At 39.3% G+C, this 27,356-nt stretch overlaps 1 protein-coding gene across 1 annotated transcript in view; it reads left to right on the forward strand.

Annotated features, from left to right (window-relative positions):
- FBN2 (fibrillin 2) overlaps window positions 1–27,356 on the forward strand; it is a 182,681-nt gene that overhangs the window by 95,321 nt on the left and 60,004 nt on the right. Inside the window, exons 20-26 of the mRNA XM_067315389.1 lie at window positions 8,521–8,640; window positions 13,876–14,013; window positions 15,282–15,332; window positions 15,858–15,983; window positions 20,095–20,322; window positions 21,672–21,797; window positions 24,020–24,148. Of these exons, the coding sequence (XP_067171490.1) occupies window positions 8,521–8,640; window positions 13,876–14,013; window positions 15,282–15,332; window positions 15,858–15,983; window positions 20,095–20,322; window positions 21,672–21,797; window positions 24,020–24,148 (918 nt within the window). The remainder of the gene's footprint in view (window positions 1–8,520; window positions 8,641–13,875; window positions 14,014–15,281; window positions 15,333–15,857; window positions 15,984–20,094; window positions 20,323–21,671; window positions 21,798–24,019; window positions 24,149–27,356) is intronic.

Genomic DNA, 27,356 nt, shown 5'->3' on the forward strand with positions numbered 1-27,356 from the left:
AGGCTAGGAAAAAAGAAGCTGAAATAGATGCATTAGCTTTTGTCTCATTTTTTGAATAGCACTCAGAGTAGTAGGATTTTGCTAGTCTTCTGCATTATTCGTGATTTTGTTCCATGATATGTAAGTCTCAATATTACTATGGTAAGAAAGTTTCCATAGTCAGTAGTCTTGTGCTGAGTGGATGATCTGGAAGTTATAAATCTTGGTTTTGGAATACCTATTATATGAACAAATGTCATCTTCCAGATTTGTCTGGAGCAGCAGAAGACCTTACTGTCCTCAGCTGCTTGTTATTGCTGATCAGCCAGAAGTTATTGCTGCACAACTAAACAAACAAAATGGAAAGTGGAAGCACTCTTTAAACCATTCTTGCTGTGTAAGATCAGTCAGGTTAACATAAGCCATCTTCGTCAGCAGCGTGTGCTGAGGGAGCTAGCTTTGCACTGAAGCAGGTGAGGAACGTTCATGTGTTGTTTGCCAGTTTTCAGCAGAGAAGTATAAGCAAGCAACACGGGGGCAATAATGTTTTGAATGTCTCCAACAGTTTGGAAAGTGAACATGTGCTTACACTCAAAACATCTCACAAAATGGTTCAAATTCTGGCAGGATAATCATTCACCTCTTCACCCCTTCCTTTCAAAAGGAATTATGTTCCTTTATATTTTAGAGCATGTGTGTTTCAGAGGCCACTTGTAAAAGTTAAAATTTCTTCTCTCCTTATATATTAAAGATTACAGATTAGTAGCACTTTCTCAGGGCTTTTCTTATGTCATACCCTGTGGATTTGTAGTGTTCTTTTTGCTGTGTTGTCTCAATGCCTAGTATCTGTGTGCAGTGCTCAGATGAAATTCATTCTTCAGAGTGTGTCTGTAGGTTTGTAGCTGTGAAGATGGCTTACTGTGTTTCTTCAATGTGCAAGTGCCTTAAGGAATCTTCTAGGTATAGAAACGGGAATAAAATTACAAAGGGGAGTTTTAATTAGCAAGATGAACAGGCCATCAACTTCAAAGCATGACACTGACCAAAAGATAAATGAATGAGATGCCAGAATGCAAACACCCTAGCCCAAATCACAGGAATAATAGTGCATCCAGTTTCAAGAAGGTGAACAAGTAAATTTATATTTTAATAATAATAGTAATAAAGGGGCTCAAAATAAGGATTTGATCAAAACTTTGTGGTTTCGTGATCACACCACCAGTGCGACCGGAAAAAAGTGATCTCCTGGACTATTGCATGTGTTTTCCCTTGTGCTAGCACAGCTGCTTGGATCATGATGTAGTGAACCAGCTTGGGGAGCCCATTATTTTTTTTTTTCATTTTGTGGGGAGGTGGGTTGGGATGAGCATGAAGGAGGGTTATTCTGGAGTGGAACTAGTTTGTCTGAATGACTAGTTCATTAAGGAGAGGGTGACTTCTGTAGATGACATTGCCAACTGAAAATGACTGCAAAGCCATAGAAGCCATAGTACTCCCCCACACACACCCCCAATTTTTTTTTTACAATTGGGATAAAGTAGAATTTACAGGAAAGTATACAAGAAGAGAAGATACTAGTAGAAGTCTTAGTAGCATCTCCACTCTTAATGGCACCTAGATCATTTTTCTAAGGAATGTGGCCACTTTTATGTTTTATCTAGGTGAATCAGGTGTGTTGCCAATATTAGCAGTTTATTATCATGTGTGAAAATATGATTAGTGAATGAGTACAATTTGTTTAGACTAACACAGTACAGAGCTTGTGACAGTCAGCTCGTAAAACAGGTACTGTGGTTTTTCACAACTGGAGCAGACCTGAATTGAAGGTAGAAAATGCACACAAAACCTTCTTTAAGTGGGTTGCTATGTAAATTTAAATATATTCTATCATGAAAGAAGAGTTACTGGAATGGCCATTCAAGCTCATAAGTAAGGCTGTTCAGACTTTTGTTTGTTCTTTTGGGGGAGATTTTAATTAATGCATTTAATCCCTTGTTTTCTTTTTTAACTAGAAATGATCACATTTTTTAGATATTTATAAAAGAACATGTATCTGTACATATTTGCAATATTTGTACTATGACTAGTGCAAAGACTAATGAAATAATATAATTTAGTATTCAAAAAGATGCTAGAAGAATATAGCTCTGGCCTTGCCTCATCTCCCTTTCATGGTGGACATCAGGTTTAGTTTGTTACTGAAAAGGAGGACACTTTGCTATCTCCTTCATAGACCAACAGTTACAGAATCACAGAATCGCTGAGGTTGGAAGGGACCTCTGGAGATCATCTAGTCCAACCCCCCTGCTCAAGCAGGGTCGCCTAGAGCACATTGCACAGGATTGCATCCAGGCGGGTTTTGAATATCTCCAGAGAAGGAGACTCCACAACCTCTCTGGGCAACCTGTTCCAGTGCTCTGTCACCCCCACAGTGAAAAAGTTTTTTCTCATGTTCAGATGGAATTGTCTGTGTTTCAGTTTGTGCCCATTGCCTCGCGTCCTGTCACTCGGCACCACTGAAAAGAGTCTGGTCCCATCCTCTTGACACCCTCCCTTCAGATACTTGCACATGTTGATAAGATCTCCTCTCAGCCTTCTCTTCTCTAGGCTAAACAGGTCCAGCTCTCTCAGCCTTTCCTCATAAGAGAGATGCTCCGGTCCCCTAATCATCTTTGTGGCCCTTCGCTGCACTTGCTTCAGTAGTGCCACATCCCTCTTGTACTGGGGAGCCCAGAACTGGACGCAGTACTCCAGATGTGGCCTCACCAGGGCTGAGTAGAGGGGGAGGATCACCTCCCTCGACCTGCTGGCAGCACTCTTCCTGATGCACCCCAGGATACCATTGGCCTTCTTGGCCACAAGGGCACATTGCTGGCCCATGGTTAACTTGGTGTCCACCAGCACTCCCAGGTCCTTCTCCGCAGCGCTGCTTTCCAGCAGGTCAACCCCCAACCTGTACTGGTGCCTGGGGTTATTCCTCCCCAGGTGCAGGACCCTGCACTTGCCTTTGTTGAACTTCATGAGGTTCCTCTCTGCCCACCTCTCCAGCCTGTCCAGGTCCCTCTGAATGGCAGCACAGCCCTCTGGTGTATCGGCCACTCCTCCCAGTTTTGTATCGTCAGCAAACTTGCTGAGGGTGCACTCTGTGCCTTCATCCAGGTCACTGATGAAGAAGTTGAACAAGACTGGACCCAGTACGGACCCCTGGGGGACACCGCTAGCTACAGGCCTCCAGCTAGACTCTGCACTGCTGATCACAACTCTCTGAGCTCTGCCGTTCAGCCAGTTCTCAATCCACCTCACTGTCCACTCATCTAAACCACACTTCCTGAGCTTACCTATGAGGATGTTATGGGAGACAGTGTCAAAAGCCTTGCTGAAGTCTAGGTAGACAACATCCACTGCTCTCCCCTCATCTACCCAGCCAGTCATTCCATCATAGAAGGCTGTCAGATTGGTTAGGCATGATTTCCCCTTGGTGAAGCCATGCTGACTACTCCTGATCACCTTCTTTTCCTCCACACGCTTGGAGATGGCCTCCAGGATGAGCTGCTCCATCACCTTTCCAGGGATGGAGGTGAGGCTGACTGGCCTGTAGTTCCCTGGGTCCTCCTTCTTGCCCTTTTTGAAGACTGGGGTGACATTGGCTTTCTTCCAGTCCTCGGGCACCTCTCCTGTTCTCCATGACCTTTCAAAGATGGAGGAGAGTGGCTTAGCAATGACATCCGCCAGCTCCCTCAGCACTCGTGGGTGCATCCCATCAGGGCCCATGGATTTGTGGGTGTCAAGTTTGCTTAAATGATCTCTAACCCACTCCTCCTCCACCAAGGGAAAGTCTTCCTTTCTCCAGACTTTCTCTCTTGCTTTTCTGAGCTGCATTTCTGAATCCTGTATGTCTGCTGAACACTCAGTGATGATAACATGGTAGGGCATGAAGGCTGCAGTAATATTTAAAATAATAAAACTGTGTTTTGTTAATGTTAAGAAAAATCCGTTTTCTCATTTGGAAAAAAAACCCACAAAATTGATCATTAACTAAAATTTCAGATTTGTAAGAATATTTTCTTTCTGAACATTAGTATTTAAATGTAATCACTGTAAAATACTTTTTGTTTATTGTCTCTCTGCAACAGAATCTGAAGGATTTTCAGTTACTTTAGACATTGCTATATATATTAACTTACATATGTGGGTTATGAAGGATCTGTCATCTCCATCTTGAATCTAGCATTTAGATTGAATTGTAGATTTAGCTGATCGGGCAAAAAAAAGATTCAGGAATGGTTTGGCATAAAACTGTCCATAAAAACTATAAAATCTAGTACACTTTTCTAAAGTTGAGTGGCTTGGCAGTTTGAGGAATAAATTCATCTCTTTCCATCCAAATTCTGTTTTCAAAGAAACACTAAGTAATTCGCTTTGGAGTTACAAGCTCACTAGTTGTAAAAGACTGCTCTAGACAGTAGCTTTGTGTTGCATTCTGAAATTACTCTGATGTGTATTACTCACCAGTATATTTTTAATTAATATGGCTGTCATCAGTAACCATAAAGAAACAACAAAACCCTTTGCTGCTTTCATTTATAGTTCAATTGAAAATTTTTATCAATTCATTGCCAAGAGGTACCGGGGGGGAGTTGTTTGAGCCTTCAGAGTCTGTGAAAGTTGAAAATTTTACAACAAGCTCTGTGGTTTAGATTGTGTTTCCAGTGACCTAGCTAGTTAAACGTAAACCAGATGTGCTTTGAAGTTTATTTCCAGGAATGTACAGTGAACTGTTTCAATTTTTATTCCTATGGCATTTATAACGTACACTCACTTTACTTTAGAAAAAAAGTGTTTTTTAAGAAAAATCTCTGGTAAATATTTTCATATGTAGTTGCTTTTTATTTTGAATATAAAGCAGTACTTAAAATCAATTTTTCTTCTTGCTCACTGTTTTTAAAATTAGCATTTAATATTGTTATAAGAGGATGTATGGAAACAATTTTTGAAGTTTGTTTACATTGTGCATATGATACTCTTTTTTGCCCTGATTCATCAAAGCACTGTTGGTGGAGTGCATTCATCCTTAAATATTTTTTTCTGAATGGGGGTTTTGGGGAGTAGTCAGTGCAATATTACAAACCTGTTAATACCCAAAAGTATGGGACTTTTTTGTTTTTTGGGGGTTGTTGGCTTTTGGGTTTTTTTTTGGCTAAGAGCGTGCCAAAGCATGTCAAATGCAGAAAGCAGTAAACTGTTTTTTTCAGGGTTAGGGGTGGAGAGCATAGTCCCACAATCATTTTAGAAACAACCATACTGATACAAGAAGTTAATGCCTCCAGATGTGCGTATCCCAGTCCTCAGTGAAAGCTCTCCCTGTTTCTTATCCATAGAAGGAAATCAGACGAGCGTTCCTTCATCTGTGTCAGGGCAAAGTGAAATGAGGAAGAGCATGGTTCTGTGATACAGCTTGCCCCTGCCCCATTCTTGGCTATATGCTTCTGCTCTTCTCATTCCAGGAAATGAATAGTGAATATTTTTCTGTAGGATCCGTGAATGGTTGGCACTGGCAGTAGGGAAGGGTTGGAGCTGAGACTGGGAGACAAAGGCGGAGGAAGGGATGGGAGGGAAATGTCCCTGGTGGATGGCAGCTATCTTATAGATTGACTCAGCTGGATTGTCGAGGTACATATTCAGTTCAAACTCTAGCTAGAGTTTAGACCGAGTTGTCTGACTTGTCTTGAAATAGAAGTTCTCCTGGTCTAGAAAGCAGAAGGGTCAGCTCTGACTACAGTGTATTATGATTCTATTCTTCCCCATTTTTGCTGGATGCTCAATTTAAGTCTTTTTCCTCCTTTTACTTGCCTTTTGCCAGAGAATGAAAAGCATATATAGCCCATGAAGTCAGGAGATCAGCTTCTATCTTAGAGTGTTGTACTTCAGATGCTTTGGTCCCTCTGTCTCCATATATTCACTCATCATTAGTCTCAGTTTTGGGGACACTAGCTGTGAGATTGTAGTGAATGGTGGGAAGAATGATTTAAATTATTTTACATAGAGTTATAGAAGGATGTTTGACCGTGCCCTGAAGTATCTTTTATTAGGTTCAGGATTCTTGTTAACTCTGAAAACTCAAAATACAAGATGTGCTTTACTAGAAGAAAATTGCGATTGTAAACTTAGCAAAAGGATCAGGGAGAGTTAAAAGTAGGTATAATAATCTAAAATATTTTACATTTATAAGTACAAAGTATTATAAGTTTTATGCATTTTTGATATTCTGAATATGACTGAAGTGATGTTTGGGATGGTGGTAGCTTTTTGTCTCATTTTTTAAAGCTAGTCAAACTGCTGAAAGCAAGATGGCAGATGGAAAAGAAGAAAAAATGTATCTTTCTCCAAAATCATTTCTATACTGAGACTTATTCAACATATAGTACATATTTAGGATGACTTCTGTGCCTCAATGTGATCTGTTTCTAATCGGGGGAACAAGATATATGATTTCTCTGTAAAAGCAGCACAGACTACTCTCCTTTACCAAGTATTGCTGGCTAGGAAAAGACAGGCTAGGAAGTCAGGGTGCATACCCTGGATAATCAAATTTTGGGTGCTACAAGTGTGAAATGTACTTACGGGGAGGAGAAGCGATGCAGAGCAGAGAAACATTGGCAAGCTCTCCGGAGGGCCAGCTTGGATAGACAGGGGCTTATTTACTGAGACTTAGAGCAGGCTCTGCCAAAACTAAGATGTCTTTTGTGGATCTACTTGAATACCTCTGTGCTGCGCTTCTCAGCGCATCAGATTAGTATGTGAGCAGTGCCAGGCCCGTTCTGGCCCTATACAGCCCTATTCAGTGCTGCACTTGACTTAGTAAGCTAACATTGGCTGTGGTGGGCAAGGACTGAACCTGAGATAATATGACCAGCTGTCTAAGCGGGCTGTTTGCAGTGAAACTTGGAAACGCTGCATAATGCCCTACAGGAGACAGTGTCTAGTGCTTACAGTAATGCAGAGCCAGCATGGTGGGCCAGGGCTTATCAGCTTGGCTTCTGGCTACGCCATTAGCCCAGTACAGCCAGCTCTGGACACTGTGTACGTGTGTTCATATAATGCTCTGCCTTGACCTAATAAGTTCTCCTAGTTTTGATGTCTCTGCATCTGTGGTATGATTAATGTGTAACCTGGATAATCCACAAGTTTAGAGTGGACTTCACTGACATAAAACTCTGTCACTATTCAAAAACCTGCTGGCATTCAAGGACAAGTCCTAATCGCTCTATGTAGGTAAGTAAACCCATTAACTAATGGGACTGTGAAATTTGGCCCTTGAATTAAGTGCTTGCTTTTGGGATGAAGAGAGGAATCAGTTTCCTAAGTTTTCTGATTTTTAGGTATTTTCCATCTTTTTTTTATAGTACATATGTGATTTGATGAGTAATTTAAACACATATTTTTTCCTATGACCTCAAAATTCCATGGAAGAATAAATGTCTAGTGAAGTGAAGGCTTGATGCATCTTAATGTACCGGATAGCAAATTGTACCTTTGTGTGATTTGTTCAAAATGAGGAGGGTATTTTGGTTTGTCTTGAAAATGATCCATTGATGCTGTTAGTGTTTCCCATGCTTAACTAGATGCTGCATTAATTTGTAATTAATTTACATCAGGCTATTTTAGTTTATGGATCTGGCATTATTGCTAAAGCACTGCTAGAGAACATAAGCATGCACTAAACAGTTTCATTTCTGGCCCACCAAAGGATCTGTCTGGTTGGATTAGAATGTATGACTTAATTTAGGATCCAAATCAAAAAATGAAATTGGTTGAGTTCAGGAAGAAGTGGTAGATATGCATCTGCAATTGCTCTTTGAAAGAATTTGCTAGTATTGTTTTAATTTTAAAACTAATTTCACTTAAATCAGCAAATAATACTGTCAGCAGGGGTCCTGTTCTTGCATGTGAACAGGCTTAGAAAACTCACAGGAGTAAAAAGTAGGAGGAGTTAGGGGCTAGAGAGAAGTACCGTTTACAGTATTCCAGTTTCAACTCTTATTTCTTGAATGCTTTCCAGGACTAGAGAATTGCAGCCAGCATTGTAATATTTTGTTTCTGACAGGGTTTTCTTAATTCTTCCAAAGCCTCATGGAGCCATAAATGACAGAAACAATAAGGCCTTTGTTTGCACACAGCATGTTATGGCTGGCAATGCATTGCTTTCCCTGAAAGAAGAGTTTTGATTTCTCACAGGGCAGTTATAATTGATGCTGGAAAACTTTGCAGTCCAAGTTCTTGGAAGTTACTGTCTTTGTAGAAAAGAGACATTTAATTAACACTTTCAAAATATGTGCTCCCATACACGTGCACATACATGCTGACTAGCTGTCCCTACATCCTTTGTATGTCATGCTTTAAAAAAAAAGGAAGAAAAGAAAGAAAAAAGCCATATATACCAGACATTCTGGCAAATCCTGGTCCACAACAGCGTTTATACTGTATAATATTTTCCAGAAGTACATCGCAGTCCTAAAAGTATCTTTGCTTTCTGGATTATAGATATAAATGAATGCGAAAGCAGCCCATGTGTCAATGGTGCCTGCAGGAATAATCTCGGTTCCTTCGGTTGTGAGTGTTCACCTGGCAGCAAGCTGGACTCTACTGGACTAATCTGCATCGGTGGGTCTTCTGTTTTTTTCTTTTTCTTTCTAATTTGAAAAACATTGATCACATTGGTTAAATAAGCAAGAAAATAACGTGTTCTGGTAATTTCCCCTTTGTAGAAGACTACAACATGTCTAGTTACGTAATTAAGACTGAACAGCGGTTTGGTTGTTTCCATGAGAGACAACATAATGCATGTGGATGTCCTAACTATGGTGAAAGTGGTGGATTGCTAGTACTGATTGATGGGAACCACTGGGGAGATTTTATTATTAATAGGAATTATCATCATTCTCCCAGAAAACAGGGTATGAGTAAAAGCACAGGCGATTAGTCCGATACTTGAGAATTTGAAATTGTAAAGGAGAAATGCCCATTCAGTTCTTGGGCACTGAGCCACTTTTAAATCTGAGATGAGAAAGCAAGTGAAACTGGAGGAACATCTACTCAGATGAAGATACGAAAGCATGTGACTTCTAGGATTCAGGATATTCTTCATAAACTGTGCAGGCTGGCTTTCCTAGCTATAAGGAAATGGTTGTGGCTTCTGCATTACAGCACAATTTCACACTTTACCTCTTTTGTAGAAAGATGATAAATAAGGGAGAGTAAAACAGGTCTGGATTTATCAGGATCCCTGTTTCTAGAGCAGTGACATGAGCGTATATAATATGTGTGTGTGTTTATCTATCTATATATATATGTATATAAATAAAAAAGTCTGTGTATGTATGTCTGTGTGAGTGTGTGTGTATATATATATATGTATAAAGTATTAGCATCCTTTACTAAGAATTCTATAGCACTGAAGAAAAGCAGAGCACCACACATTTTATTAGAGCTAGCAGCAACAGTTGTCTGCAAGATGTCATTGGCATTATCTTTGGAAGGAAAAATGGGGACATTGGCTAAGGGCTTGTTTTTCTGGCCTTTCCAAGAGATCCTAAAAGGCTGAAGACATCTGCCCTCCTCAAGTACTCACAAGCTGCCATTGTTTCATCTCATTTATGTAGCATAATTTAAGTCATTGTGGGATAAGTTGGGCTGGAGTGCCATTGGTGTCTAGATGATGCTAATTTCTAAATCTTGGTTTTATTTGATGTTGGTTTTGTCTGGTGTCCTTGGTTCAACTTCCTTGCCTTGCCAAAATTTTCTTAAGATAGGAAATTGAATGTAAAGACTCAAGTTTCCATCTAATGGTAGAGTGTGCCCACACCTTCTTAGCGTGGTTTATAAGTGAATGTTACTTTTGTACCTAAGTCTTCTCTTAGATTTCCTGTAGCATCACTGACTTGTACAGTTTAGTATTGTTTTTGTTCTGTTTTACATCAATATGTTTTCTTGATATAACCATACTAATTTACGCTTTTTTTTGGTACTGTTTATTTTTAATCTTTGTCCTGTTATCACATCCAAAGATGCTATAAGTTCATTAAGGGCCTAATGGTAGCTATGGTCTGGATTTACTTTACAGAGCAATTCCACTGCAATGCTTACAGAGTGAGGTCTTACTCAGCCTGAGTAGGAGTGGTGAATAAAACAAAACGTAAAGAAAATAAACATTTGAACAGTCAGAGTAAAACATTAAGGACAGGAGCCACTGTGAGCCTAATCATGTAATCATTCATGTTGACCAATGTTCTCTCAGGACGAGTTTTCTGTACTACAAGTGAGAGTATGCTAGGACAGCAGGATCCGAAGTACAGATAGAGTTAAAAATACGGAGCTATACAGTTAAAGTCCTGTTGTATGATATTTTACCTTGGCAAAATTCCCATTGGAACTGGTAATGATGAAAGGAGGGCAGACTGACATATTAAATCATGAGTAAAGGGTTGAAGGTTGCAAGTAGTTTATTATGTGAAAAACTTACAAACACTCTTGTCAAAGGTATGCTGTCTTAAATCTCTACAATAGAGAAAGTTGTGTCCCCCATTACCTCTGCAAAGGCTTGTTTACTGAATGTATTTGCCCTAATTTTCTTAGCTGCTTGCTCCTGCAAAGCATTATTGTAGCATCAGATATGAAGAGTGTGTGCCAACATACAAGTATACAGCTAAAATGGTTTTCTGGTGTGGAAATAACATGGAAATGCATTATGTTCTTCATAAGAATGATGAATCAGAATAAGATAATGTAAAAATACAAATATATCAGCTTGATTCTGACCCCTCTGTAGTTTTACTTTGATTCCTAATTTGCTTTGGTGTTGGAGATCAGAATCAGTCCTACATTATAAGAGTAATTTTTCCTTTCTTTCTTTCATGGTGATGATGTAAGTTATTTAACTTAAAAATAATACAAATTTTATCAGTAAAATCATATGACAACAGTAGTGTAATAAAAAAAGATTAACATAGCATGACTATTAATTGTGTTTTTACAATTTATTGCTCATGTATTTGCTCTGCTAGTTAGCCTTATTGCTGATTTTCACTGTTGTCTTGTGGATTCAAGTCATGTCTGAGGCACATTAGACTTATTTTGTATAGAGCAGTTGCATGGCTGATGGACGTTATTTACTCAGTTTGTGGACAGAGGACTTCAGTCTGCAAGTACCTCTGGTTCCTTTGCTCGGTCTGCTCAGCCTCAAGGTCGTGGAACCGAGTGGCTTGAGCCATTTGCTTCCATACAGCATGTAGAAATTAAGCATAGATGTAAGCCATTTGTCCCATTCTGTGAACTTCAATAGGTAGAGGAAAAAATGACTTGTTCCAATTACAGCAAGAGTTCAAGTCACAACATTTGGGCTCAAAATTGAGCTCAGACCTCCAGCAAATATGTGAGTTTAAGTTCAGCAGTTACTGCAAAAGCACTCAACAAAAATCTTGATTTATGTTGCATTCCTTTTGCTTTTACATCGACATGTTTGCAATACTGAGGTTGCACTCTACTTGCGTGTGAGGAGGAGTGGAATTGTTTTTGAATCACACCTGTTGGTAGTACAAGTGCTGCACTGCCATTTTGAGAATTGCACATACGTAGTGCAATCATATAGTGCAGGTAATGATACTGCCAATATATTTTTTTGAGATATATACATAATGTTTGCTTTTTATGCACTTTTTAGTCAATATTTGTGAAATTCATACAGTGGACAAAGCAGTAGACTGCCACCTGCCTGTAGTATGCATATATTCTTCTTCAAGTCAGAATCAAAGGGATGGGAGCAGCAGAAAGAATGCTTTGATGCTGGATAATAAATAATTTTCTCACCAAAGAAAAAGTCACAGTGACTGCCCTTTGTAAATTTTGTCTGGACAAGAAGAGATTGTGTAAAATAAAGGAAATTAACTCATAGCCTGAACAAAGATAAGACAAGTGGACTTTGGCAGGATAATCTAGATGCAGCTGGTGTGAGGAAAGTCACCTGCTAATTTGTATAGTTTAAATCATTTTTGAGATATTATTTTGACTTTTTGGTCCTATAAAGTTGGCTACTAAAAATGAATAACATTGTGTTCAAGACATTTTTAGTGAATGAAGCAATGGAAGCATTTACATTTTGATAACATACAGCAGAACCATTCAATGTATGGACAACAGCCTACATTTAGCTTAAAATAGCAGCTGAAGGGCCTTTACTCCCTGTCCCCCTACAGGTCCCCCAAATGTGGGACATCTGACAAGAGGGCATGTGTCTGTTCCATGACTAGCCAAGAGCAGATGCTGTCAGTCACTTTCCGCGTTATGTCTCAAGTTAGTCTTGTAATAGTGGTCCTCTGGGGATGTTAACCCTCGTCTAGACTATTAGCTAAAGGCAGGTTGAGGACTGGAAAAAATGTCTTTTGCAATCTTCCCTGCCCCTCGTTGGTTTGTGCACTTGTTTAGTTGTGGTGTTCTGCTCCACATGTCTGAGACCAACATTAATCTTAATAAATAAATACAACTGTTCTACACTTCACTGTTCACAAAGTACATTGCCCAGTTTCTAGGACTGGTTCCAGTCACATTCTTGGGCACATTCTCCTGTTACTTTAGCCAGAGAACGGTTGTACTGCCTGTGATCTAAACAGTTTTATAACATGTCGGTTTTGAAGACAAGTTCAGGTTGTTTGAAAAAAGCACACTGAAATGGGTCTATCTTAAGCACAGTGCTCTTAAACATAAGGCATCAGTAATACCAATCAACAGCACCTTATAGATGGTCTGACTTTTTTTACGTATATTATACTTAAATCTTAAAAGCCAAATTCTATTCATCTTGCGTTAGTCATCTCATTAAATTCATCTGGGCCACTTGCTTAGCCTTGAACTTGGAGCATGCACATGCATTTAAACCTTTTCCAGTCTGACCTCCAGATCTGGGTTAGATCTTTACAGACTGCTCTTGCTATGTGGTCACAAAGATTGTTCCCTGCTTCAAGGTACATTTTACCATTTTGTTCAATCACTAAATGTAGTGAGCGTAAGTGCTATAGATAGAACTTTCAAAAGTGCCCACCTGATTTAGGACCTAACTTCCTTTTTGAAAAGTGGCTTATGCACTGGAAGTATAACTTTTAAGACCTGAAGATTTAGGTACCTAAAAGAGAATTTTAGAGGATTTCAGGCAGCAGAGCCAAAGTGTGACTGAAAATCTCCTCTCTGCTCAGTGGCTGTTTAGCCTGGGCAACAGTCAGGAAGTGCTGCTTGATTTGGTCAGACACTGACTATAATTCTGGAATTTGGTGTGCTGTGGCTGAGTCCTCAGGAGCAAAGAGTGGAAGGTAATCCAGTAGGCATGTTCAAAGCACGCCTAACACACCAGCAGGACTGGACCCCTAAAAGAATATAGCTCTCCCCTGTCCCCCATTTTTTCTTTTTTCTTTCTGACAAACTTGCAAGGTTCACTGACTCAGACAGAGGTAAGGGCACCTGGATTTCATAACCTAGTGGTTTAGCCAGTCAGCTGTGAGGGGGAGTCCCAGGTTCTGATCCCTGCTTTCAATAGTATTTATGTATTTTAGGTTGAACAATCACTAGATGAAAAGAAAAAAAAACTATGGTATTTTGCTGTAGGACCTCTGCTACCTGGGTGACCTGGAATATAAAATGCCTCTAGCAGTGCTCTCTGTTGATCATTTTTAAGTGATGGTGCTCTTTCTTTCCTCCCCTTCTTAAAATAAAATGTGTATAAAATGATCCTGATGGATGTCTTCCTTTAAAAGATGGCCTGTGTTCCCTTGGTACTCTGGCTACCAGTGGGCACAAGGAGATGCCAGCTCTTTTTGCTGTGACAGTTTCATATTGTTTTCTATTCCGCTGCAGATAGCCTGAAGGGGACATGCTGGCTTAACGTCCAGGACAGTCGTTGTGAAGTCAACATCAACGGTGCTACGCTGAAATCTGAATGCTGTGCTACCTTAGGAGCAGCATGGGGCAGCCCCTGTGAGCGGTGCGAATTAGGTATGGTGCTGTGCTTTCATATGCTCCATCTTTTGGGAGAAGAGTGGATGTATCAGTAGGTAGATTCTTGTCAGTGTATTTTTTGTTAAAATAAAATAAAATAAAAAGGATGTCTTTCTTAGCCTGTCTTGTAATCTCCACCATCTGTGGAGCTATTTTCAAAAACATAGCTTGTGTACAGTTATGTACAGTTACTTGTTACAGAGTAGCGCTACCATTTGATTGTGGGAATAGGGCTAGAGATTGGGAGCAGGAATGCTAAATGCGCACTGTAGTTTTTGGAAGAGAGATTTTTTGGAAGAGACCCCATAAGGTCTGAATAATGCCACTTGGACCAGCATCAGGATATTTTAACCTTTGGTTTTTAATTAGAACAATAACTGCAGGCATGTGTATCCTATCTAACAAACGTGATGCAAAGAACATTCAGCAGAGCTCTAACTGTGCAGTGCAGCACCAAGCAAAAGATACAAGTTTGAACTCCAGGAAGCAGCATGGCCAGATTAGGCTGGTACAATTAATAAAGAACTAATTAGCTCAGACTGGGTACATTCAGCTATAAGTTTTTCTGTGTTAGAATTGACCAAATTTCAGCAAGCTTTCATATCCCTACAGCATGCTACACTTTACATTTCAGGCATGCCCTAAGATAATGTCATTGCTCAGATCCTTTATGAATAGGGAGTGAAAAAATTGCCTGTAGTGATAACTGGCATCACTAAAGATCTAAATCTTCAGGGAACTTTACAGGAACTTTATCTTTCAAAAACATTTGAGTACAGATTTTCGAGTAAATGCTTGCATATCTTACTGGAAATTATTTTGCACTGCAGAAGTTTGCATATGCTGGCAACTGAGACGGCACTCTTATTGCCGCATGAATTGTAAGAAGCATAACAGGCTGGAATGAATACAAGGAGAGCAAAGCATTCATCTTGCATAACTGGTATCTGTATAAAATAAAAAGTTGTTATAATCTACTTATCTGCCTTAGAGATTGACCTGATTAGATGCTGAGCATTCTGGTCTCCATCCAAGAAAGCACATGAGAAAGTAATTGATAAAGATTTAATTTCTTCAGCTATTCACTTGTTTCAAGTAACACATATGAGTCAGTAGTTTTCTTGATTGAGGCTAGGGCACTTGCCACAGTGTACAAAGTATTAAAGAGTGTAGGAAAACTGCAAAGGTACAATTATTTTTAAATTATTTACTCTTATGTTTCTATAATTCTGAAGCAATGATAAATCTTTTTGGCTTGATTCCAGATGCAGCTTGCTCAAGAGGATTTGCCAGAGTTAAGGGTGTTACTTGTGAAGGTGAAGTTGTTGCTTCTTACTCAAGATGTCTTTTTTTCCCCTCTGGAAATGGGATAAAGGGGATTAATTATGTTTTTTCTTTTTTTTTTCCTCTTTTTTTTTCTGTCGGGCATAATCATATTGCCCTGAGGTAACTGCCATCACAGACGGTTGTTGACTGTTAGGAAGTGTTGAATGTTACACTGTTTCTTGGAGGATATCAAGAGGCTGCAAAGCAGATGGAACTGCTCCTTCAAAATGCATTTCATCCTTCCTCTCAACCATTTCCAACATCGTGCAAGAAGTCTTATTTAGAAAAGAAATGTGTCATTTTTATGCCCGGTGGCTTGCAGATCCTGAAATAGCCCCTTGAGATCACTGGGAGCCAGACCCTTGTTTAGAGCAGCATTCAGATCCTAAAACAGTATGCATGAGAGTGTCTTGCTTTCTTTCACATAATTTAAATTCTCAGTAAAGTTGTCGCGCTCTGCTCGGTAGAGGTAGCACGCATTCTGAAACCTCTTTCAACTCTTCCTTTCCCAACAGACGTAAATGAGTGTGATGTTTTCCCGGGGGTTTGTCCCAACGGGCACTGTGTTAACAGCAGAGGCTCCTTTCACTGCGAGTGCCCGGAAGGATTGACGCTGGATGGAACAGGGCGGTTGTGTTTAGGTAAGAGCCCCGTCAACTCTGCCAGCTCTTTAGCTGTGTAAAACAATTGCCCAATATAATTTTACGAGTGTGAAAGACTGTTTTGTTTGTTTCTGAATTGCGCTGTTTCTTGAAATGGTTTGTGACGTGTATATGTTTCAATTTAGGTCTGATTAAATATGAAATGCTTTGTGCCAGTTAGGGCAGGGTTGTTAATCACTTGGGGGAATACGAATGTTTGTGTTATAGCTTGTTTTCACTGCAGTGTGAGCTATAGGTACTGCTGGAGTGCTGCCCTTACTTTGACTGCTGTTCACAAACAGAAATGCCCAGCTCACTGGGAACTAGCTAATAAGCAGTTGGCTGGGCAGCCAGGAGCTTATAATGCAGTGTAAACTGGGCTCTTCTCTACTGCTGGTCCAGTCATTTTTGTGAAACTCAGATACTGTTTGGTAGCATGACTGGTCTAGCACAAACAGGTCTGTTTGAGGGGAAGCAAACTGAGTGTAGATAAAGACAAGATTTTATCTTGTTGTACAGTGTTGTACAGTACAGCAGTGTCTTACACCCACAGAAGATGATGTCTGCAAAGACAATAGTGTTCTCTACCAGAAAGACTTCAGGTATAAAAAATACTGAACCCCTATGTAAATTAAAGAAAACAAAAATATCCTGTAGTAGGTGTAGTTAGTGTTATTAATCTGTTAAGCTTTTTGTGTTATCACGGAAATAAGGAAAGCGCTAGAACTTAATTATTGAGAATGTAAGGTGAGGGCAATAAGTAGACAAGATTCACCACAGTTCCTACACTATCACTTAGCAGAGAGTGATCCCCTTGGCAACACTATATCTTTTCTGTAACTATTTTTGGAGCAGAGGAAGTGCAACAGTAAATGTGTCCTAGTGCTTATTACAATATTGGATAGTACAAAAAGCCATATTGCTGCAAATTGCTGCAGCATGTGAATTATTCTAATAAAATGACAATATTTGTCAGTGAATATATTTATTTGCTTTTCCTTTTTTTTTTTTTTAAGGTGCAATTCTGCCCCGCTGCCCTCCTAGAGAACCTGTATATTTTTTAAAGCTGAGAAGCTATAAAACCCAAAGTCAGATGCCACATATTGTTTATGTGGTATTAAATAAGGCATACTTAGTTTAGAATGATGTTTCTTTATAAAATTATGGGGAAAAAAAACAACCATGGATTTATTATGATTTGTAATATGTTACATGAAAGTGTGTGTGTGTTTTAACTGAAATTATTTTGTGCCACACACAGCTTTTTCATCTAGGAATTCATTGTTTTGCAGTACATCTTTCAGACTGCCTTTTTGAAATCTCTAGAAAATGATGGTCAGAGGTGCACAAAGATACGGACAAGGAACTGAATTTTTACAATAGATTCTGGAATTCATGTTATTTTGTTAACAGTTCTAAGGACTGTAAATATGTGAATACTGGTAACATTTGATTTCTTTTAAGAAAACAGAGCAACAGAGCAATTAAAGTTTTTCAGCTCTTGCTTCGTGTCAGCTAAGGATTTGCCTGGTTTAACCCTCTTCTTTTTTTTATTGCAACAATGGTCTCATTCCTCAAGCAGATTCAAGTTCAAGCCAGCAGTTTTCATTTAATTGCACTATGCCTAAGCAGTAGGTGATACAAACAGTTACTATTTTTTTCAATTTTTTTAATGTTAATTCTAATTTTAATGTATAATTAAAAAAAAAATTAATGTATCTCTTTAAAGATAACCAGAACTTTGAAGAGGAGCAGATGTGCATAATAGGTATAAATGTCTAATAGAAAAGAGAAATAATTCAAAACCAAGTCTGCCAGTATGCATGTGTCTGTTTATAAATGCACATATCATAAGCTGTTTTGCATGCTAGGTTTTACTTGCATGTTTTTTTTCCGTGCTTAGTAATACTACTGCCAGCCATTGTTGCCTGTGGTTGTCAGCCCTGCGTTACTTATCGGTGAGAGATTTGATAAGGACAAGTGTGAATTTAGGTTTGCTTACAGAGATAAGGAAAGGCTGGAACAAGGGAGCCATTTCCAAACAACATACACAATTCCTTTACTCTCAATCCCATGTTCCACTTTCAGATTTTAATAAAAATCTGTCCTTTTATATTACAAAACATATGCCTTCTCTTATGCTACATAAGCACTTTGGACTATGTGATATATTTCTCAAATATGTTTATTTCCTGCAGAGTCCAGTACAGTGGTTTTAGCGAAAACAAATGTTTATTAGCAGCATGTTTGCTGAATCTCTCGAAATGAAAATAAATATGATCTTAATGTGGAATAGTTTACAGGAAACCATGAGTATTCTTTAAAGAATTTCCACTTCTTATACTTGTTTCTAAATTGTTTAACTTAAGATGTGCATAGAGTAAATTTGTATTGTAAATCTGTACAACTTTGAAGGACTTGTATGGAAAATAGTTCAGCAGCTCATTTGTGTTGTTTTTAGATCTTTCATCTCCTCCAAAGCTTTTTGTGCTAAGCATTTAAGAGAGTTCTGTTAGGTTTGCTAAAGCCGAACTTCCAGTCCAGTATATCATAGGAAAAATTAATGCCATATATTTATTCTGAAAATACAGCTTTTTAAGTTATGTTAGCAGACACTGCATTGTCCTTATGATCTTCCTTACGCACCAAAGTTAACTATGTTTTCCTGGGACTACGTACTGTTTCTTAAAGTCTGAATTCTGTTCCCGTCAGTCTCAATGAGAGTCTTTCCCTTGGCCTCAGCGGGAATTGAACTGAGCCTTTGATGATCAGTGGCCAAAGGTCTGTTTTCCTGAAAAATATTAATTTGACTATTGAGCTACAAACAAGATCCCCTTGCAAAGTAAGTTTGTAGGAGAAATGAGAACTGGAGTAAATACAGTGATATAAACTTCAAAAAGTTAAGCAGTCACTGATCCTACCCGGCTACCTCTGCCGAGTGAATTAAAAGCAGCGATGTTGATGATGGAGAGCTGATATGTCCTGTCATGCCTCCACTTTTTCAGTGCAAACCTGTCTCCTAGGATTTTTTTGATTTGTTGAGTTCAACAAATACATACAAAACCTGGGAGTTTTTTGTAGTCTGTATGTGTGGATGTCCTGTAGATCATTAAGCTACCAAAAAATCTCTGTATAAATGTCACAGACATCTTCTCTAGCTGTAACCAACACTGCCCATTTCCTGATATTGGTAGTATTTTCCAGATTTTTGGAATTTGGGCATAGAAATTCTCCTGCATTGCAGGAATTAGCATGTAGGGACTTAACCACTGGCTCTCGGCCCTGTTTTGTAACATCAAATTTTTATTTTAACAAATAAAAAAGTTCTTCCAAATTTTTTTAAAACTTAAACTATACAAATTGGTGAAAATTGTGAAATGTGCTGATGCTATCGAATAAGTTATTATTGGCATTTTTGGCTGTATGTGGAATACAGCAAAGCTGATGTTCTGTGTGTAGAGACCAGTGTATGATACTTTTTCAGACAGCTGGGTATGCAGATACAGATTTTACTGGCACACTTGGTTAATCTATCTTTTGGTGAGCCTACCCTTTTGCAAATGGGGTCCCGGAGTATCACCATAATTAAGTTTTCTGGAAACCATATTGTTTTTTCCTGCTGTCTAGTTTTAAAACAAGCCTAACAATGATCAACAAAAGGTATTTTTTCCACATTCCTTGTATTATTAATTGAATATTATAAACATAAGGTAGCTGGGTTTTGGTGGTTTTTTTTCCCCATAAATGCAGGTTAATTTGCTGATGAGAATACCTAATACAGTAGAGAAATACATGTCTCTCTCCTATCGAATACACACAGAAACCTAAAAAGCACATTCACATCAGAGTAATAGTATGTCATGATACTGTGAGATTGCAAAATAATGCTTCTACTTTTACGTGATACAACAGAGATCTAGAAACTTACCACTAGTGTGGTATTAGCAACTTCAAATGGTTCAACATCATGCAGAAGTGTCAGTCTTGAGCAGAAAACTGTCTCCCAGAAACTAAGCCTCACGCATACCTGTACATCAGAAGTAGCTACTTTTGAAAAACAGAGAAGTGTAGCAAAGGGTAAAATTCCCCTTTGTTGTTGTAAAATGAGCAGATATCCGCATGGAGCAGTGCTACCTGAGATGGGATGAAGATGAGTGCATCCAGTCTGTGCCTGGCAAGTTTCGTATGGACGCCTGCTGCTGCACTGTGGGTGTTGCCTGGGGCTCCGACTGCGAGGAGTGTCCTAAACCTGGCACCAAGGAATATGAGGCTCTGTGCCCCAGAGGGCCTGGCTTTTCCAACAGGGGAGATATCCTAACTGGCAGGCCGTTTTATAAAGGTAAGAAGTCGTTTTGGCCTAGTGGTCTAAAGGTGAGTCACAGGTACATCTTGGTGTATATTCTAGGGAAATGCCAGAATTTGTATCTATGTTTATTATGTGCTAACAGTACCAGTAGGACACTCAAAACTTGCATGGTGTTCAGGAGTGTTACAGGAGCCTAAAAGAAGAAAAGTATGAAGTTTGAATTTGGTAAGGAGAAAAAGGAAATGGCAGTGACATGACTGAAGAGGAGGGAGCTCAAATGATAAGAATAACTGAAAATGTACATCTTTTTTAAGGTAGTGCTTTGCAAAGAATGAACTGAAGCTAAGAATTGTGTAAAGTTAGGGGGTTTAAGATATAAACATAAAAGATTACTATGATTTGGCCAGGGTTCTCTGAAAGTGAGACTGGAGAGGGATAGATGTTTTCTGTGGACACTGTAAAATTTGCAGAATTAACACTAACAAAGGGATTAAATGGGAAGGATGTCACTGTCATGGAGTTGCAGTGATAGAGAATTAAAAACCTTCTGTCCCTGCTATCCAGTTGTTCCTGGCTTCCCACCCAAAAGGGTGTGAAAAACAAAACTGAATAGGCTGGAAAATGGCCAAGAAGCCAGATCTGAGATACTTTAGGTCACCGAGATCTGAAAAGAAAACTCTAAATTTCTCTGTGTTCAGAAGCTAAGGTGATCCTGAAATATTTTAATGTCTGGTTTATTTTTTTAAAAAGATATTTTCAGAAACATTTGTCTGAAATATGTCAAGTTGCTTGAGTAAACTTTGGCACTCTATTTTACCATGAATAAGCTCTGATTTTCAAGAGTTACTATTATCCTCCAGGCCAGACTCTGAAAGTTCAGTGGTGATTTACTAAGTAAATAAGGAGTTCTGTCCATTCCGTGAATTTTGTAAGGGTTTTCTGCTTGTTTCTGGTTTTGTATTTGCACCATACTTTTCTTCTATGAACACTGACACCTGTGAGATATAATTTTGTCTCATGGCAGATTATTCTCAGGTAAGGCATTCATCCAGTAAATTATATTCATGGAGTATAAGAAAGCCCATTCAACTTTGTAAATCCCCTTATGGGCATATGAGAGAGGCTGATGTACATGAAAACCCTTCTTTACGTCTGATGCAAGGTCCTTTCTCAATCAGGAAGGTGAAACATTTCACTTGAAATTCTATGAGAGAAAAGCTATCCTTTTATAAACTGGCACAGGAAAACTGTGTATAGTTATTATGTTAGAAAGCAAAATGATGCACAGCATGTATTGGTAAGAAGGAACAGGAAGTTACCACTGAATAAAATTTATTGTTAAGTATTTAAGAATTCTGTTTTCTTTTGTTTTTATTTTATAGATATCAATGAATGTAAAGTATTCCCTGGTATGTGCATGAATGGTAAATGCAGAAATACAATTGGAAGTTTCAAATGTAGATGTAACAATGGGTTTGCTTTAGATATGGAGGAAAGAAACTGTACAGGTAAGTCTTCTTTTTCCCCCAGTTTTAACAAGAACTTGTGCTTGTTGCATAGCTTGGTGATCTGGAAATATGCTGTCATTCATTTCCTTCACTTTTTAAAAGCTTTATCTTTGTGCAGAATGTTCAACTTTCTGTAAGTCTCCCTTTCAGAAAGTTCTGTAATAAATATAACTTTCTTTTGATACATAGACATTAGAAATTAGGTAAACTGCTGTTAAATTTGCTCAAATCATGCCCTATCAGTATAACCTGAAAAAACAATAAGGATCACCGGCAAAGCCAAGTTCAATGCTTTAACATACCAATTAATTTAACTTACATTCTTTACTCTGTAGACATTGTATTACCAAATGAACTGAGAGACTTCACTGCAAATTATTTTTCATTTAGACTTGATCGCCAAGCACACACATAGGCACCACTGCAACTCTGACATCAATGCAATGTTCACTCAAGAAGAAACATGCATTTAATTTAAAAGTTCAATATTTTGTTCTTTACTGTCTAGAAAAACTGGAATTGAAGATAAGTTTGATAGTTTTCTGCTTATGAGAACCTGGATGCCCGCATTGTGGGTGGCTCTGTGCTGAAAATGAAGGAAGTTTTGTTCTACAGCTCATGAGCCTATAAGTGTGTCTGAGTAATACAAAGTGTGGGTGGTAAGGCATGTGAATTGAGGTTGGTCTGGATGTTAATGTTGCCCTAACTGGTGATTTCCTTGTTTTTATAGTGGTTGCATTGATGAGAAATGCATTTAAGTAACTTTATTTTTAAATTAACAAGAGTAGGTCAGAGAACTTCTCCCTACAAAGGGGTTGGTTTTTTTTGTTCTGTTTTTCATTGAAACTTTATTCTGATGGAAGTATTCCACTGACCAGCCTTAGAGACCCAGATTTTATTAAATGGGAGACTTTTTGTGTTTTAAATTAACAACAAAATGTTTTATAAAGCCTATAGGAGGCCAGATATTCTCTGACTCTCCAGGCCCACCACGTGGATTGCCATCCCACAGACCTCCACACGTGTACATGAGGACTGAACTGTCTTTACCCAGCAGAAACCTACCCATGGGGAGTGACACAGAGGGAGGGAGAAAAGACTCTCACGTGTGAAAAACAACACTTGTATTTGTTTGTACTTTTCTAGTTTCCTGGAGCCACTTGCACAAATCAGTCTCTGGGCCAGCTCATTGCCTCACCCCCAGACGTACTGATGCCTTTTGTGCTCTGTTATTCCTTGCTCCCTGGACTTGCCCAGTGTCAGAAGCAATTCTATGCTCTGTCCTGGACTAATCTGGTCATCATTTTAAACACTGTTATTTTTATTACCTGTGACTTCCCTTATAACTTGTAACTCTTCCAAAAAACTAATGACACAATAGTGAATGGAGCTGAAGGTAGAGGGTGTAGTGGACAGCATGAGACAAAGAAATTGAACTAGGATGAGACACTGGATGAGCAATAAACTAAGGCAAAAGAGAAGACTGGAAAAGTGTGAGGAGATAGGGAGGAACAGGTTATCCAGCATTTCTTTCCAGCCCTCTCCTTCCTGATCTGTTTCACCGGATCATATTCATACTACAAATTCCACTTGAGCTTCCTGCCTCACTCACTACCAAAGTGCCTTGCAAAGAACCCTTCCAAACCAGTTTCTCTTCTCTTTTTCATCTTCTACAAACTTGCTATGGCTTTCCAGAATAAGTTGCATTCAAATATAACTAATAAAATATACAAGCTATAAGGAAGCAATGAACTGTAAAGGTAGCTTTCAAAGGAGTTATTTTAACCTCGTAATTCCTAAAGAAAAGGGTAGATATAAGTTTGTAATGCTACTCCTTTGGAAATAACTTCATAAGTGATTTAGTGTCAATGGCGCTTTAGTCACAAAGTCATTTGATACCTCCATAAGAATAACTCAGAACGTATTACAATTACTGTCCTTAACAATGTAACTGTAAATTGAACTTAATGGAAGCTTACTAATCACAGAGTTTACTCTCTAGGTGAGAGATCTGAAGGCATTGCATTATGAATCTTTCATAAACAGTTTTTTTATGTAATCATCCTTTTAAATTTTAAATGAAATGAATATTTCACTATTGCTTTATACACTATATCTGATTTCTGTGGAATTCATTTACCACTGCCACATCTTTGTTTCTGTGAAAGCAGGATAACCTTAAACTTTGTTTGATTTTTCTCCCTCCATTTACTATAAAATAGACATTGATGAGTGCCGGATCTCCCCAGACTTATGTGGAAGTGGTACCTGTGTCAACACTCCTGGAAGCTTTGAGTGTGAGTGCTTTGATGGTTACGAAAGTGGATTTATGATGATGAAAAACTGCATGGGTAAGTGTTGCCAGCATGACCTGGAATCCTTCCATTTGCTATACAAAGCCTGACTGTACTCTATACTATACTAAGTTCTGCACCACTGAACATTTTATATGCATAATTATAGTGACTTCATGAACAAATGAGACAGATGTGCAGTTTATAGTACAGATAACTGAACTATGCATCTAGGTTTGATTGTTCTTTTTACTGATTTCATTTATGCATTTCTTTATAGGTAATTTTAGAATGTCAGCAACTATGCATTCATGTAATGGCTAATGAGTTATCCAAACATTTGGTAAAACTAAGAACAGAAGAATGGAGTTTCAAAAATAACAAGTGATTTAAGTTTTCTTGATTTTCTTAGGCCTTAAGATATTCTGACTTTAAAGTGTCTAAAGTTGTAAGAACAGAAATTGAGGTACCAAAAGTTACTAGCTACCTTCAAAAGTCTTGCGAGGTTCTTCTGCATACATCATGAAAATGAAGTCTGAGATTTTCTTGGATGAATCCTCTTATCCCTATGTTACAAGATCATTTTTAGTATTATGGCTCTAAAACCTATTTTTTTTTGTTGTTATGCAAATATGTCTTTGATGATAAGGGCATATATGATAAAGCTATATAAAGAAAGCAATGCTCCTTTGCTCAGGGGTTACTGAAACAGAATCAGAGAATAGCTGAGGCTGGACCTTTAGAGATGGTCTAGTCCAACCTCCAGCTCAAAGCAGGGCCAACTAGAACAGGTCGCCCAGGACCGTGTCCTGTCGGGTTTTGAATTTCTCCAAGGATGGAGATTCCACAAACTCTCTGGGCAGCCTGTTCCAGGGTTTGACTACCCACACAGTAAAAAAGCTTCTTCTTTTGTTGAAATGGAATTTCCTGTATTTTTCAATTTGTGCCCTTTGCCTCTCATCCTGTCACTGGGCACCCCTGAGAAGAGTTTGGCCCCATCTTCTTTACCCCCCTGCCCACCTCTTCCATCAGGTATTTATACATTTTGATAAGATCCCACCTGAACCTTCTCTTTTCCGGACAATTCGAGCCTCTTCTCATACCGCAGAGTCCCTTGATCATCATTGTAGCCCTTCGCTGGATTTGCTCCAGTATGTCTATGTCTTTTTTGTACTGAGGAGCCCAGAACTGGACACAGCTTCCAGATGTGGCCTCACCACGGCCGAGTCACTCTTCCTAATGCAGACAAGGGATACTATTGTCCTTCTTTGTCACATGGACACATTGGTGGCTCATGGTCAAGTTGGTGTCCAGCAGGATGCCCAGGTCTTTTTCTGCAAAGCTGCTTTCCAGCTGGTCAGCCCCCAGCCTGTACTGGTGCATGAGGTTATTATTCCCCAAGTGCAGGACTTTGCATTTGCCTTTGTTGAAGTTCTCAAGGTTCCTGTCAGTCAATTTCTGCAGCCTGTCAAGGTCCCTCTGAATGATAGCACAACCATCTGGTGCATCAACCACTCCTCCCAGTTTTGTATTGTCTGCAAACTTGCTGAGGGTACACTCAGTCCCATCATCCACATCATTAATGAAGATGTTGGACATTTACTGGCCCCATTATCAACCCCTGGGTACACCACTTTTGACTGATTTCCAGCTGGTCTTCATGATGCTGACCACAACTCTTTGAGCCCAGCAGTTCAGCCAGTTTTCAGTCCACCTTGCTGTCCACTTAGCTAGCCTGTGCTTCTTCAATTTGTCTATGAGGATGTGATGGGAAACGGTGTCAAAAACCTTACTAAACTCAAGACAAACAATATCAACTGCTCTCCCCTCATGCACTGCACTAGTCATTTCGTCATAGCAGGCTATCAGGTTGGTCGGGCCTGGTTTCCCCTTCATAAATCCATGCTGACTGCTCCCAGTCATCTTCATGTCCTTCATATGTTTGGAAATGACTTCCAGGATTATTTGCTCTGTCACCTTCCAAGGGATTGAGGTGATGTTGACTGGCCTGTAGTTCCTCAGATCCTCCTTTTTGCCCTTCTTGAAGATAGGAGTGCCATTTGCTTTCTCTCAGTCCTCAGGAACCTCCCCTGACCACCACTACCTTTTATGTTTCAAAGATTATTGCGAGTGGCCTCGTGGTGACATTGGCTGGCTTCCTTGGCACCTTTGGTAGCATCCCATCAAGGTCCATGGAGCTGTGTATGTCCAGTTTGTTTAAATGCTCCCTAACCTGATCCTTCTCCACTGAGGGTAAGTCTTCATAACTCCAGACTTTCCCACTGGTCTCAGGGACCTGGGATTCCTGAAGGCTAATGGTAGCAGTAAAGATGGAGGTGAAGGTGGCATTGAGTGCCTGAACCTCTTCTGTGTCCTTTGTCATCTGGTCTCCTGCTGCCCCATTCAGCAACAGGCCCACATTTTCCTTAGTCGTCCTTTGACTGCTGATAGACCTGTAGAAGCCCTTCTTGTTGCCCTTCATGTCTCTTGTCAGGGTCAACTCCAGGTGGTTTCTGGCTTTTTTTAACCCCATCCCTGCATGCTCAGACAGTGTCTCTATATTCCTCCTGCCTGTCCTGCCTCCACCTCTTCCTTTTTATGTTTGAGTTTTGTCAGAAGCTTCCTGTGCTCTTGACTGAACTCAGACATGTATTCCTGTGGTCCAGAAGGCCATGCAGGCTTTCTGCCATCTTTACTTGATTTCCTGCACAGTGGGATGGACTGTCTGACAGCTTGCGGGCTCAAAAAGTCACTGCCTGAATCGCAGATGAAAGTAACAAGGAAGCTAAACCATGGAAGCTGAATAGTCTTCATGAGGGACGGAGTACAAATGCAGACAATGTTTGCTGGAGATATATCATCTGAGAGACAGAGGCAGGAAAGCAAAATGTCAAATAAGTGAACGGAGAAAATAAGAAGATAAGAAATGAAATTACTTCTTCAGGGCCTTTTGCAAAAACTAAGGAAGGAAGGTATAGTGTTGGATAGAAACATTTTGGAGCTGTGAGGATTATGCAAACAGGAGTATATCAAAGAGATGTTAGATTCTATCATCAGGCAGTTTCTCCCCTAATGTGATTAACCTGCAGGACCCTATGATGTCTTTCCTGATCTCTGAGGCTGGAAAAAAGTAACACTTGTCTGTCTAAATAAACAAAAGTCTCCAATTTCAAGGATAGCTGCCCATAATGCTTTCTGGGACTCTGAAAGTGTGACTGTATCTTGAACCTTGAATACCTTTTGTTCATTTTTCTGTTCATCCATG

Source organism: Apteryx mantelli, chromosome Z (genome assembly GCF_036417845.1).
Source record: "Apteryx mantelli isolate bAptMan1 chromosome Z, bAptMan1.hap1, whole genome shotgun sequence".
NCBI lineage: Eukaryota > Metazoa > Chordata > Aves > Apterygiformes > Apterygidae > Apteryx > Apteryx mantelli.